The sequence below is a fragment of the Teleopsis dalmanni genome, chromosome 2, assembly GCF_002237135.1.
Source record: "Teleopsis dalmanni isolate 2A chromosome 2, ASM223713v2, whole genome shotgun sequence".
In the NCBI taxonomy this organism is placed as follows: domain Eukaryota; kingdom Metazoa; phylum Arthropoda; class Insecta; order Diptera; family Diopsidae; genus Teleopsis; species Teleopsis dalmanni.
In genome coordinates this window covers 18,862,444-18,877,031 of record NC_051847.1, presented here as the reverse complement: position 1 = coordinate 18,877,031, position 14,588 = coordinate 18,862,444, and the positions used below count along the sequence as shown (strand labels likewise).

Genomic DNA, 14,588 nt, shown 5'->3' with positions numbered 1-14,588 from the left:
AGTTTCACAAGTATAGTCGCCAGCAACCAGTTTGGTTTCCAAACTTCGTACAATTCTACATATATTTGAAATTTCGTATCTTCTATTAGGATCCGAAATTTTCTTTAATATATAATATAACAAAACAGAAAGTATAAACGATCTATAGAGCACAAATTTTGTCTGTCGAAAGAGAGCTCTCTACGAAATCTCTAATTAAATTAAAAATTTACATAAAGAGGTTTTCAAAAAGTAGTAAACAACAAAAATTATTTTTTATATTATTTTAATTAATTGAATTTTTGTTTCGAGTATTGCCAAATATTTTACCCATCATCAGTGGTTTTGGAAATAATTCTTGTATTTAATTATTCGTAAAAAATTTTGTTTTTTGAGATTGCAAGTACCAGAAATCGAAGTCGTGCCCTGCCAATTTTGAAACTCAGAGTCCGCGCACCTTAACAAACTGACTCAAAGCCGTATTTGGCTTTTATATTCGCACATTTTTATTAACAAATTCACTTGCTGTGTCAAATATTAATATCATATAGTAAATTTAATATAGTATATATAAATCAATATAGCAATATTAAAATGTTCTTTTAATATATTAAATTAATAATCTTATCGTGAAATTTATTACAAAATATATGGAATATTTCTTTTGTGCTTTCTTTAAGAAGAAATTCAATATAAAAGTTCAATTCCCTTGGCTAAACTTTTGGTGACACACAAGCTGAAAAGTCAACAAAACCAATTCCAAGTAACCACAACAAACTAAAGTGAACGCTTCAACTTCTATGAGTAACTGCGTCTGCAAACTAAAGGAAAACTTTTATTTTCCGATGCCTAAGGATATGTGTTTTATGAGCGTTTTTTCGTCGCAGAATTAAATTGTGGTTTCTTTTTCTAATTTTATTTCTGTGCTTTTTTCTGCATATGCAGGATTATGAATTCAATGTCATTTCACACGCGTTCAGCTAACTTTCAACTTTTTTGTTGGCCTCTAAGACATGTTCATTAACATTCATGCATCCAAAAACGTGATCGCCACAAATCCTCCACTCGTACACTGGGATTTCGCAAACATGCTTAAAGTTTTGCTTTTCCATTTTCCATATATACAAAAGTTAGTTTAAGGATTTTTTGCATTTGCTTGTATGGAATAGTAAATTGTCCACAAATCAAATTAAAAAATAATACAAAATTCAGTTTCTATTCATTTACAAGCAATAATTTATGACGATGCATTGTTAGTAGAGGCAACAAAGTTAATGTACTTGTGGGTTATTTGCTCTTTTTTTACTAAAAGTCCTTAAATTTCAATTTAATTTGTTGCTTATTTATTATGTGTAAAATGAAATATTTTAAAATTTTAAATGGTCTTCAAGTTTTATTATTTTTATTTTTATTATTGTTTTTTTTTTCTTTATTGTTGTTAAAAGTTCTGTAGTCGTCATTCATCATATTTATTATTTTTATCTTGTCTCTATTTCCCCACAGTTACTACTCGCAGCTGCGTGCGCTTTTTGTCATATCTCTGCGACGGCGGCGACAAGTTGGAAGGACAATGGTTATGGACGAAACAATGGAGAAATTATGGTACAACAGAAACAACTGCAACAACTAAAACAAGAGAACCGTAATAATGTGCAACAGCTAAATGAACAATGGGGGTCTTCATTGCAACAGCAGGAACAGCAAGAACAGCAGCAGCAACAACAACGACAACAACTACAATTACAGCAACCAGAAAAAGAACAGCAAATTAAAGAGCAGTACCACTATGACGAACATGCTGATCCCTATGATTTAGCCAATTTATGGCGTCTGCGGCAGATATATGAATATTTTAACAACGAACTTGGCAACAACATAAACAAATATAACTATGAACACCAACGATTACAACAACTACAGCACCAGCAGCAGCAACAGCAACAGCAACAGCAACATCACATACAACTCTATGATCAAGATAATAAAAATGAAAATGACAATGGCAACAACAATAACAATAACAACAATGACAGTTACTTTTTCTACAAACGTAGCGTTGATGACGACAACTACGGCAACAATATAAATAGTAACGGAAATCCCAGTAGTGGCAGCAGCAATAACAACAAAGATGGCATCGACAATGACAGCAACAGCGACAATGTATATAACGAATGCAATTACAGCAACAACATAGGTAAACATACACAAAACACTCCCATTTGCGCGAGGAACGGTGTTATAGTCCGTACGGCAAAATCGCATCAGGATGCCAGAAATGGCTTCCGTTTGCAATTGTCTGCTTCAAATGAGTATGTTAGCAATAGTGCTAGTAATAATAACAACAACAACGATAACAACAACAGCAACAGCAATAATTACAGCAACAACAATAGCGACATTCTAGTTGACAGTGACAGTAACATTAACAGTAGCAGCGACAATGCGAACCACTACGTAAACACACACAATGACATAAACAGCAACAGCAACAACAACAACCAAAATGGCGAATATGTCCACTCGATTTCTACACGCAGCAAAAGGTAAAATTTTTAACAATAAAGTAACCACAACAACAACAAAACAACAATAACAATGATGTAGCTTGTTAGCGTTGCCATAGGGATTGAGTTTTGTTTAAATGGTTGGAAGCGGGTTGAGTAGTTTACAGTAGTTGGCAAAGTGATTTTATTGTTTTAAAATGCATTGTCGGATATAATTTAATATGTCTTAAAACTTAAAATTAATAATTAATAATAATTAATATTTAATTAATTATTTACATTTTTTGTGCTCCTTTTATTTCTTCAATTTCCAACTATCTTCATAAGAGAGTCATCCTATGTCGAAAAAAAAAATATAAAGCTTACTCTAGAGACCCATTGCAGGAAAACAGTGCAGGATAAATAAAAAAAATTCTTGAAAAAAATTATTTCTAAGATAAACATAAAAATAAAAATAAACATAAAAACTTTTATAAAGATTTTTAAACAATTTACAAAGAATGATAAGAAAATTTTTCTTGAATCAAAAATTTAAACAACTAAAATTTTTGAATACATTTAAAAATATAAAATCATACTTATTAGGCAAATTCAATATTTATAAAATCAGAATATTCATATGATTACTTATCATTTCTGAAAATTCATAAGATTTGTCATTTGTGACAGTATCTATATGTTATCCCATAATCAAATTTATAGATATATACACATATATTAAACTCTTTTGTACTACGTACCTTATATTTTAGTATTAATTTAAAAGTTAATTTAAGTTGAAAAAATAACAGGAAGCCACAAACCTGAAGCCACAAATTGTCTATAAAAAATCAAACAATTGGCAACAACAACAATGTTGCCTTCCGTAGTAAAGAGTATTTTTATGTAAACATATCATATAAGTGGAAAATATAAAAAGTTAACTATTCATTGGATATGTTTTATTAAATATTGAATTGTTCAATACTGTTGCAATATTATTATAATTTCAATTAATATTATTTTTTGAACACTATTATTTTTGTTTAGTATTTTTACAATTTGCTATACAGTAACAAAATCTAAAAGCACAATCATCAAAGGCTAAAGGATATTCATAAACACGTATGAGTATTAGCAATACATAGACCCACTAACACACTCATACGTATGAACAAGTATATGCAATGGTCTCATTATGCGAGCCTTAATGTATGCATTTTCACATGTGCTTGGATGCGTTGGTGAAATGCCTGGACCACCTGTAGTTCTCAGTATGTTAGTACGTAGATGCAGGTCGCATAATAAACCCTACAGGATAATACGCCATACATTATATTGAAATAATGCTTCGGCCCTTGGAATACTAATAAAATAAAAATTAATGCGAAACTATTGTTACTATTCCTTGCGGGAAAAAAAATAAATAATAAAAAAATTGTGTAAAATTTTAATGTTTACACCATTAAAAAAATTGGTTTTTGTATGTTGAGTTCATTTTATTCAAATTATGAAAATTACGCTGTGCAAAGGAAGTAAATATACTTTAATGGAATTTTAATTTTATTTATTTGAATAATAATTTTTCCAACAATTGCATAAATTATTTCATGTGCTGACTTTAATTGCAAACTCCGATAAAATAAACACATTTAATGTTTATTGCTTTTGTTAATATTTCTTTAAAAAAAAATGGATTCAATTGTTTTAACGGCAATTATTTACATAAACTGACTCAATTCAATTTCACAAAATCCTGATTAAACGAACATTTAGGGAACTTTAGTGGTTATATGACGTTTTCCCCACTCAAACTTTAATTCAAATAGATTTACATTAAAAAATTCAGTTAATTATTTAATTTAAACTAAATATTAGTTTTAATGTATGGAAATGTCCTAATAATGTGAACATAGTCCCAATACTTTAATGAAATACTAACTACTAAGCACTACTGTTTCTTATTTATACAATTTATGTTTTTCCATGGACGAATGCTTCCATAAACAAAGCCGTCAATATTCCTGATCTATTGTAAAGACTTTTCAATCACACACATACGTTTTATTAAGGTTCTCTACTTCGTCTTCAATATATATTTTCCCCAAACTACCTAAAACATACTTACCAATTAGTATCCTTGTAAATGGTTTTGTTGCCACTTGCTGATAATGTATTCCTTGTTCATATTCTAACCATTTCAATCATATCAATTTAATATATATGATCCTTCTTCGTCACTTTACTATATAATTGGGGTTTCAATTGCACCAAATTCGATAAAACGAGTTGCTCATTAGTATTGAACAATTTATTCACTAGTACTCATCTCTCATATATCAAAAACTGCTTTATTTGCTGAAATTAAAGAATTCAACATATCTCGGGAAAAACGATTTTCATATAATACAGATATATTTATAAAAGTATTTTTTATTTCCAGTGCTGATGCCTTGAACTCCTTACTTTTACCAAGTGTTTCTGAATATGAACCAAATGAAAATGAGTTGGAAGTTGATTTACCCTATGGTATACAAAATGTACGAAAACGCAGAATTCGAGGTAGTCCAAGCTACGAACATCGCGGCAAGGGTGTAAGATTTATGATTTCATTTACCCTTATAATATAAATTCAATTAAATTTTTAACTTTTTTAGATAACGTATCAATCTTTGTGCCCAACTAAACGTATTTCAATTCCTTTGGAAACATTGGGTTATGAGTACCGACCAAATCATTACATCGAAGTCACATGTGCTCACAACTACTCACCAGTCTATAATCATGACTTTAACAAAAACAGAGTAAGTTTTGGTTAAGACGTTCTTATACTTAAATCAACTCAAAATGATATGAAATTTAAACATTATAAAATCTTGCCATTATCAGCAAACAATGGATATACTTTTATTAAATCTCTTTTATTAAAATTCTGTAAGAAATAATACTTCATTTTAATCATGTAGACACTAGCAGGTCTAATATAAAAACTACTTATGAAAAATTTTCTTCAAATAAATCAGTTTGGGTTTTGTTGATCTTTATCTAAATCAGGTTACCGATTACTATCGTTCTATTCTAATTAAAATTATCTATTAAAAATTTTGTACAGAATTAAATTAATTATGTTAATTACTATTAATATTATAAACAATATTCTCCACAGATTTGTTCAGAAGCTGGGTTTTCCTGCATACAGCTCAATCGCACAATACATTTAATACGACGCAATAAAGTCTCGTCTATGGAGTGTTGGGAGTCCGAAATTCGTATTGTGCCCTCTGGTTGTGAATGTATGTGGCCAAAACATAACTATGGAGATATTGTAACCTACCATGATGCAGAGAAACGCTTTGATCCACTGGCAAATGTGGAGCCCAATGCTGATTACCAAGTCGGTGAGGGTTTTATGCAAATACCGCGACAAATTGAATTAGTTGGGCTTGACGGAACACGAAGGGAGGAAACAGATGGCATTGGTTTTGAGGCATATGAAGTAAATTAACAATTGAATAAATAAATTAGTGATTATTAAAATGTATTAAATTTAGTTATGACAAATTATGTAAAAACGTATTTAGATAGTAAATAATAATAAATTATATTATATATCTGAGCTGACGGCAGTATAGAAAAAGTATATTTGTGAAAATAGAAAAAATAAGAAGCAGATTTTACAATAATTTTACGATGTAAGTAATTAAATAAAATATTTTAACAATTATTTTTTAATTGAAATAACTATTCCTCTTATTGTTCTTGTTGTTGTGTTGTTTTTTCAACAGTAAATCAAGCTTAACTCAAAAAGTTAATAAATTATTTTATCAAACCAATTTAAAAGAATAAAAAATAAAATCATTTAAATTAAAACAAAAATTCAAAATATTTAAAATACTTATGTTAAACAAAAAAAAATTAAATATATAAATTCTTTCAATATGAAGCAGCAAATATTTTATTTTTATTTGTTTAAGTCACATGTACAATCGAAAAAAAAAATATATATGAAAACATTTAAATAAAGCTGGCCATAAATTAAACTGACTTTAATGTTATGCATTTTTAATTTATTTAAAAGGCTTTTAATTAAATTTAAAAATTAAAATTAATTTATTTGAGTACATAAATAAATAATAATGCGATTAACAATTGTGCATTAACACCAATATTTAAGAATTATTTAAAAAAAATTGATTTTTAAAAACGTAGTACAGATGTCGCAATTTACACCTACGGGGTCTCATTTCACGCATGTCTGGAGGTCATATTTTTAGCGCCAAGAAACATGAGGCTTTGTTCTTATTCGTTGACTTTAACTTCTCTGGATGGAATGATATTCCTACAACACAGTTACTTTATTGGATAAATAATTTTAAAAGCTGATCTCACAGTAGTGTGACCCTCTTAAAAAACTGGAGATTTCGTCAGATTCAGATTTCGGTACTTATCAAATGCTGCCTATCCAATTATAACGGAATTAGACAACATCTCTTCAAAGGGCATAATGACGTTTTTAACTGCTACTTGTCTAATAAAATAAAGTGGATTTGCCACAACAACCCTCAAAGGTGGCAAGCTCTCAACCCGTTTAAAATCTAATCTAATCCTTAATGATATGTAAGGACATTTCTGAATATTTTTAAAATGACAGAGATTTTAATGTAAGTTTCTTTTGAAAAGATACTCATTAAATTTTATATTCTCAATTAAACTAGCATAAACATTCCGTAAAAGTTTTATATAGGGCTATTTTGTATTATCATAACGATGACACGCAGGCCACATATGGCAAGATGAAATTCTCTGTGGCACCCTATTCTGATTTATTAATACTAAGATCACAGTTAAGTCAAAAATGTAATCATCTACAACTTATTAGTATCTAGAATACAAATGCACAATCTTTTCAGTTTTATTAGTATCCAAAAAGAGAAATATGTAAAAGTTCAAAAATCAGTTTTAATCGAAAAATTCTGACAGCAAGATGTCTCAAAACAATAGAGCGAACACTTTATCGAAGCCATATAAACTGTTTTCATCAACTTACATATACTGTTCTTTCGTTAATTTAAAACAGCATGGCCGCCAACGATGCTTGAAGTAAGTCTTTAGATCAATGATTTTAGGTTAACACGACATTCCATGGCTTAAGTATATCAATATAGCAACAATCACAATAGCTACAACAACGACGACAATCCAGTGACAGCTTCGTACACCGATAGAAACATAAACGCACCACCACAAAAATTGTCGCAATCGTTAGGACAGTTGTGAAGATATTCTCAGGTGTTTCAGTAATATCAGCAGCAGCAACTCCTAAAACTTAATTTAGTCTCAAACTTAATTTAGTCTCAGGCGTCTCAAACGGGCGCATCGACGGTACAACAGTAGTCACTTCCAATCTCGCATCAAGTGACACTGCACACTACGGTCCAATAACATCTTAGGCTCCATAGCCAATGAGACATGAGAAGGCACGGACTGTTTCATAAGTGACGCGATCTGTATAAATAAGCATTTTCCAATGAATTTAGCAGAACTTTATGATTGACCCACAAGTCTTTTGTTGATTACTTTTCGAATCGTGGTATCGCTACTACTCCTTCCCTAGGAAGAGGGTACTGTGACGACAGAAGTTGAGATGCGTTGAATATTTTTTAAATAGTTTTTAAATTATATTTAGAAAAAACAGATTAAAGTCTTTTGCGCTTCCAATTTTGAGAAAAGATAACTACTACTTGTACTAACAAAATAAAATAATTTACATTGATAATAAAGACATTTATGGAATATAAAAAATACTTATATACATTTATACATATTTTATAATAAAATTAAAAAAGTAAATAACTTATCAATAAGTTATTTACCACAACCTTATCAATAACACTTGCTTAACTATGGCATGTCATCACTGCAATTCAATTTATGTTAAAACGTCAATTGGTTTTTCAACTGATTCTTTAATAATCGTTTTTGCTTGTTTATAAATGTTTTCAAAAATAGATTCTTTTGTACCCACAGCATCTATTTTAATCCAATTAATGTTTTCTTTTGCCATCATATCTTCATATACGCTTAAAACTTTACGTTGAAACTGAAGTTTTTCGTACCTTAAATATTAGGCATATTTATTGAATGTTAGTTTATTTTTATATATTTAATATACCTTTCGTCTCCAAAATTACCACGATCTTGCAGTTGTTCAATAGGAGCATTCAAATAAAAGACAGCATCAGGCCGTAAAAGACCCTTCTCCATTGAGATACACCAATCATAATTCAAACCTATATTAGATTATAATGAGTTTCGATTAAGTATTCTATTTTTATTTACTCTCTATTAAATACCTTTAGCTACACTGTACGCCACACCTGAGTATGAATACCTGTCCACAATAAATGTTGTACCAGCTTCTAATAACTTTTTCATTTCATTTTTGTATTCCCAACGATTTGCCGAGAACAGTAAATGAATGGTCTCATCGCTTAGTTCTTGTTGATTTGTTAAATAGGAATTAATCACTTGCCCAATGGTAGATTCACGTGCTGGAAATGACATGTGTTTCACTGGGTGGTTGTCTTGCAACAGCGTGTTGTCTAAATAAATTATGCATAACAATTAAAAGCTGGTTATTACGAATATTTTGCTTTAAATGTTTCTTCTTGCTTTAAAAACCTGGAACAAAAATTATAAATTCTAATTACACAGTAAACGGCTCTGCGTGGATTTTCCTGTTCGGTCACAGCCTTCAAACATAATTAATGCTCCACGTCTCATATTTGCGACTTAAGTTTCAAATCGAATTATATATACAAATAATTATTTCAAATAGATATTCTACTTTTCCCGGACAATTTAACAAAAAAGGCGCTCAAACGCTCGACAACATAACATATGTCAAATGTCAAGTTAGACGTTTAATGACGATTTGTAAGAAATTAGTGCTGCCAAGTTCATTAGTTTCATGCATCATATAATAAAAAAATGTTGACAGGTCTCAATAAATAAACTTGTAGTAGATTATGCAAGAATTCAATTCTAAATCTATGCCGTGCATGTATTAAAAAATATGTGTTTATTTGATCTTAATAAATATACAAGCTTGTCACATACTCTGCCACAAAATTGATACAAAAATTTTAATTTCAAATTTTTATCCGCGAATTCGTAAATTTGAAATATGCCTGTGTCAAATATTAAGGTTTTATAACTGCATAAATTACTGTCAACGGAAACAAAAACTTATAAAGAGTTGTCTTTCGTAATTTGTGTGATTTTGTTAGTTACTTATTGTGAATAATTAATATATATTTTTATACTTTTTCTTAACACACAGTTATATGATAAATAACATTAATGACTAAAATTCCTAAACATATTAATATTATGCTCTGATAACCTCGGTGGTCGTTACTCATGTACGATCTGTATCGAAGTCATACAAATACAACTTAGTTTATAGCTTACTTTTAAATAAATGAAATAATTAAAAAAGTTCCTATGGTGTTTACTCTCGATTTGTCAAATTTTGTTACCCAATTGAACGTTTTAAGACTAATCTAACATTTTTGTACTTGTGTTAGTGGGTATTATTATTATTCAAAAATTCATGTATTGAATCAAAGCACACATTACTTGCCAAGCCATATAAAACAGCTGTTATTTTAGTGTAATCTTGCTACTCTATCAAAATATCTAGAGTGTTGTAAATTAATCTCAAATTTTTTACATTTTTCACCACATTTACTAATCGGATATAAAAAACACACTAAAATTGAAATCGAAACCACCATTAGGTTTCGAGCACAAAATCTGCTATTAAAAACTAAATTATTTCGCAGTAATAACCAAGCAGGAAAAGCCAGTGCGAGCGTTTTCCAATAAGCTAAACTTGCCAGATAAATTACATAAAAAATTTAATCCTATAAATAACAAAACTGACCAGTTATTAATTAACATAGGAACGAGTGAAAGTCTTATGCAAAAAGAATGGATATCTTTGTCAAATTAAAATATTTAAATGTTTAAAAAAGTATAAAATTACATATTATAATATTATATTATTAATATGTATTTAATACATATTATTTTTAAATATATGTAGACTAAAAATTTTTTCTAGAAATCACCCTGTTTGATGATGGAAGCGGTAGCCACTTCAATATGCCATCACATTGCGTGAAAAAAATCAGTTTTGATATGTAGTACGGACATAAATACAATTTCGGGACAATTTATTATAATATATAAAAACAAAGTAAATAGTGTGTGAACTGTACACCAAACTCATAAATATTTTAATAGCTTCTTATTAAACATAATATTATGTGATTTAGGATTAAACATTACAAAAAATAAAAACTGCAAATAAAAAACTTCAGAAAATTTCTGCAATTTGCTAATGTAAAGTATTTGTCTCAGCATACGGAATAGCGTATAAAACAAACCACGCGATAAGCGAAACGAGTAATGTGAAAGTGCGATAAACGTAATAGAGCGAGATGGGTACAATGATGTAAACAAGAATTTCGTGTTAAAAAGAATTTGCGAAAACAATTTTGACAGCTCCGGTTATGCATAGGGCGAATTCACGAAATGTGCTACATGTGAATTAAAAGCAAAAAATTTGTAAATCCTGTACAGGGCTTACAGATAATATTTTTATTAAAAAAAATGTATGTCTATTGTGTTTTTGTAATGCCTCCTCTTTTTAGTAATGAAATTAAATAATATAATTTATACAAATATAGTTGTTTCTTTTTAAAATTGTTGAAATATTAATAACAAAAATTTTAGAAGTAATATTTGACAGTAACTGTCAACTCTAAAAATACACTCCCGTGCCACAAAGCCTGAAAAGAGAAGTTATAAATTATATAGAATGCCGCAAATATGAAAAGGAGTAGGATTTATGTAGAGACGATATATTTGCGACGTATGGATAAAATTTTCTGTCGTTAAATACAAGAAGATGTATAATTCAGTATATGAATTTATTTTAAAAAAAGAAAACTAAATATGTAATTAATATAGTGAAATGATACTAAAGTGACCGTTTACATATTAGTCGTTAACTAATGAGTGAGAGTCCTTTTTAATTAAACCAAAGAAAACACTTAATTGTATCAGTTTTTTAGAGTTTGATAACTTAATACATTCATTATTTATAGTGTTATTGTATATGAAGTGAAGAAGAATTATTAAATACAACTATGTGGAATTGGTAGAATAACTTATTGAACAAAACTACTAGCCAGCTTGAGTATACATTTTCGACTCTAGAAGCAGTACAAATGAATTCCGAAATCCAGAACATACTATACGCACAAAGGTTCCATGAACTGTTAGAGGCATGTTTTCATTTTTTCATTATAAAAAATAATATATAAAAATATATCTTTGTAAAGGGTTCAAGCTATAGTCAAGTCTAAGTTATTCAGCCAGTACTTGTTCCACCTGAACATTATTGACACTTCCAAGGCATTTGTGGCTTAGACGGTTCATACCAACCCAAAAAAAAAAAAGAAAAATCCAAAAAGCAATATTTTTCCTGGTTTCGAGAAGAGTTATAACAACATACCTTTCAAGCCATCATCTAATCACATTTAATATATAATTAGTTAAATGATCTGTCAATTTATTGTATATACAGATTGTTAAACATTTCTTGGAAAAGTGACGTTGAAATAGATAAAATTTTGTAAAGTACTGACTGTTTTTTTTTAGTTATGTATATAGTAACTAGTTAGTTATTATTAACTAGTTAGCTACTGAAAGTCAGCTCTGCTATGCTTCCAAAATAATTTACAATAGCCTAAAATTTACTACATAGTAGTGTAAAGTAGAACTTTAACGTTAGTGTTAATTGTTTTCTCTTTTTTACAGGATATGGATTGAGTATATCACATTCCTTTTGTGGTCTGTTAATATATAATTAACTAAAATGCTTATTGAATAAATTGGAATTATTTAAAGAATATATGAAACCTTTTGAAAACTGCATATTAATATATTAAAATTAATAAATTGAAGTAGTCCATGCCAGGTAGTAATAATTTCTTTATTTTTGTAGTTATAATAATGTATAATAAAATATTTTTGTAGGTGATACTGTATTGAAAAAAACGGAATGACTTCATTGTTTAGAGTCCATATATAAAAAGTCTTTATAAAAAGTAATATTAAAAAATATTAATTGTTGCTATAAATATAATGTCTAACAATAATCCTCATGGACATATAACTCAACCACCCCAAAATCCATCATGGAATCCTCTACAGGTAATAGTTAAAAAGTATTAAATGAATAAGTGTTGTTGTTTTGATGCTACATTGTAACTAATAAATCCACAAATTAACACATCGCTGTCTTTTCTTTAAAAAAAATGGTATAAAATCCTTTTGTATATTCTTTAGATACCATCATACATACCGAGGCAGCCACAATTGGCTCATATGTCCAACGAACGTCCAATGGTACGTTCACCATTGACATGGCATGCACCGGCTCCGCCACCGGACTCCATATATAATTTCATGTCAGCTAATCATAAAAATGTAATTCAACAAGCTTAACTCATTTTACAAAACAAAAAAGATTTAAAATTTTATTTGTAATATTAATAAAACTAATAAAAAAAAATGTTTTAAATTGCAGTATCCTTTTTATGCTATGGAAAATACTTTAAAATTACATATGTTAGTTTAAATTATTGTCACTGGTTATTTGTTCAACTCACCTAGTAAATATGTACTGATAAATCGCAAAAAAAATGGATACTTCAATAAAATAAAAAAATGCATGATCTTTTTGCTGAAAGCTTAATATTCACCTATTATTTACCTATTACCTATTATTTAATTACACTGCACAATTTCCTATTATTTCATTCAGTTTCATAGTTTTAATATTAACACAAAACTATTGCCTTAATTTTTTTTTTCTGACGCTGTGGCTTGTCTATAGTTTAAATTAAGTTTAAATAATTATCATTATATCAAATAAAAATATCCATGAAGACCACAAATAATGCTGACTCATTATAGTTGGAGCATCAAATAAATCCACTTATTCAGCCATATGTGCGTGGTCCTTCGCCTTTTGATTCAATGGACTTATCTTTACAATCGGCACGAAATGCTGCATCGCCTTTAAATAAAGGACTGCATCCTGGTATGGGGCAGCATGATTTTGGGCATAAGCAAGCTCAGCAACAACAATTAGCGCTTCATCAACAAAATCAGGCTCAGTCCCTTCAACAACAGCATACAACACAAATGCAGCTCACACAAAGTTATCCCATGTTAGTATTATTATTACGTTATATGCAAACCTTTTTTAATGTGTTTCATAAATTTCATAGACATAATCTCTCCACAAATGCATCAAATGCTTTAACACATACGCAACAACAGCAAACTACACAGGCTTCAATAAACTCCACTGGTCCACAACATTCTCACAGTTCTCAAAATGCTGCTACTGCGTCGCCATCTACTAATTCGCCTTCTACAAGTTCAATTGGAGCTAATGCTAAATATATGAACACAAATGGTGGCGATCGAGATTCTATGTTACCACCACCTGGTATTGGTTCAGCAAGCAGTGGTGCATCCCTATCTGGTAACAATAATAATGGCACCACAGGAACGGGCCCCAACCCTATGCATTATTTGCGCGATGCAGAAGTACGTCATAGCGAAAACTTTGCCAAAATGGCACAAATGAGCCGCAATTATGAAAATGAGGTAAATTTCTATATGTTATTGAATTTAGATTTATGTTGTAATTAGAAATTTGTGTAGAAGTGCAAGCAGTATTACTTGATTGAAGATAACAGTAGTTATATAAAAAAATACTTGTTAACAGTTTTCATAAGTAGATGTTTTATTTCTAGTTACAGACGAAATCAATGCAGAAACCAGTTGAGCTGGTTAATAAAGATTGTAACTATTCTGCTATAATGCCAACTAAAATGACTCCACACTCACAGCAAGTTTCACCGAAAAAACGTGAGTTTATGAAAATTATTCTTTATACTTTATTCTAAAATATACCTTTCAGATACATCTCCAATTCATAATTATCACCCACAACAACAAGCTTTCACCAATCCA

At 29.4% G+C, this 14,588-nt stretch overlaps 2 protein-coding genes across 2 annotated transcripts in view; one reads left to right on the top strand and one right to left on the bottom strand.

Annotated features, from left to right (window-relative positions):
* The window catches only part of LOC119674038 (probable WRKY transcription factor protein 1), a 10,491-nt gene extending 4,417 nt beyond the window's left edge, over positions 1 to 6,074 (top strand). Inside the window, exons 4-8 of the mRNA XM_038085160.1 lie at positions 1,483 to 1,928; positions 2,034 to 2,525; positions 4,909 to 5,059; positions 5,123 to 5,269; positions 5,632 to 6,074. Of these exons, the coding sequence (XP_037941088.1) occupies positions 1,483 to 1,928; positions 2,034 to 2,525; positions 4,909 to 5,059; positions 5,123 to 5,269; positions 5,632 to 5,970 (1,575 nt within the window). The 3' untranslated portion in view covers positions 5,971 to 6,074. The remainder of the gene's footprint in view (positions 1 to 1,482; positions 1,929 to 2,033; positions 2,526 to 4,908; positions 5,060 to 5,122; positions 5,270 to 5,631) is intronic.
* A 2,214-nt stretch (positions 6,075 to 8,288) lies between these two features.
* Positions 8,289 to 9,256, bottom strand: LOC119682670 (thymidylate kinase-like). The gene is made up of 4 exons (XM_038096159.1): positions 9,176 to 9,256; positions 8,819 to 9,067; positions 8,638 to 8,755; positions 8,289 to 8,581 (listed from the first exon to the last, which is right to left on the bottom strand). Exons 1-4 carry the CDS (start codon positions 9,246 to 9,248, stop codon positions 8,395 to 8,397), a joined length of 627 nt encoding a protein of 208 aa, XP_037952087.1. The 5' UTR covers positions 9,249 to 9,256; the 3' UTR covers positions 8,289 to 8,394.
* Positions 9,257 to 14,588: the final 5,332 nt, after the last annotated feature.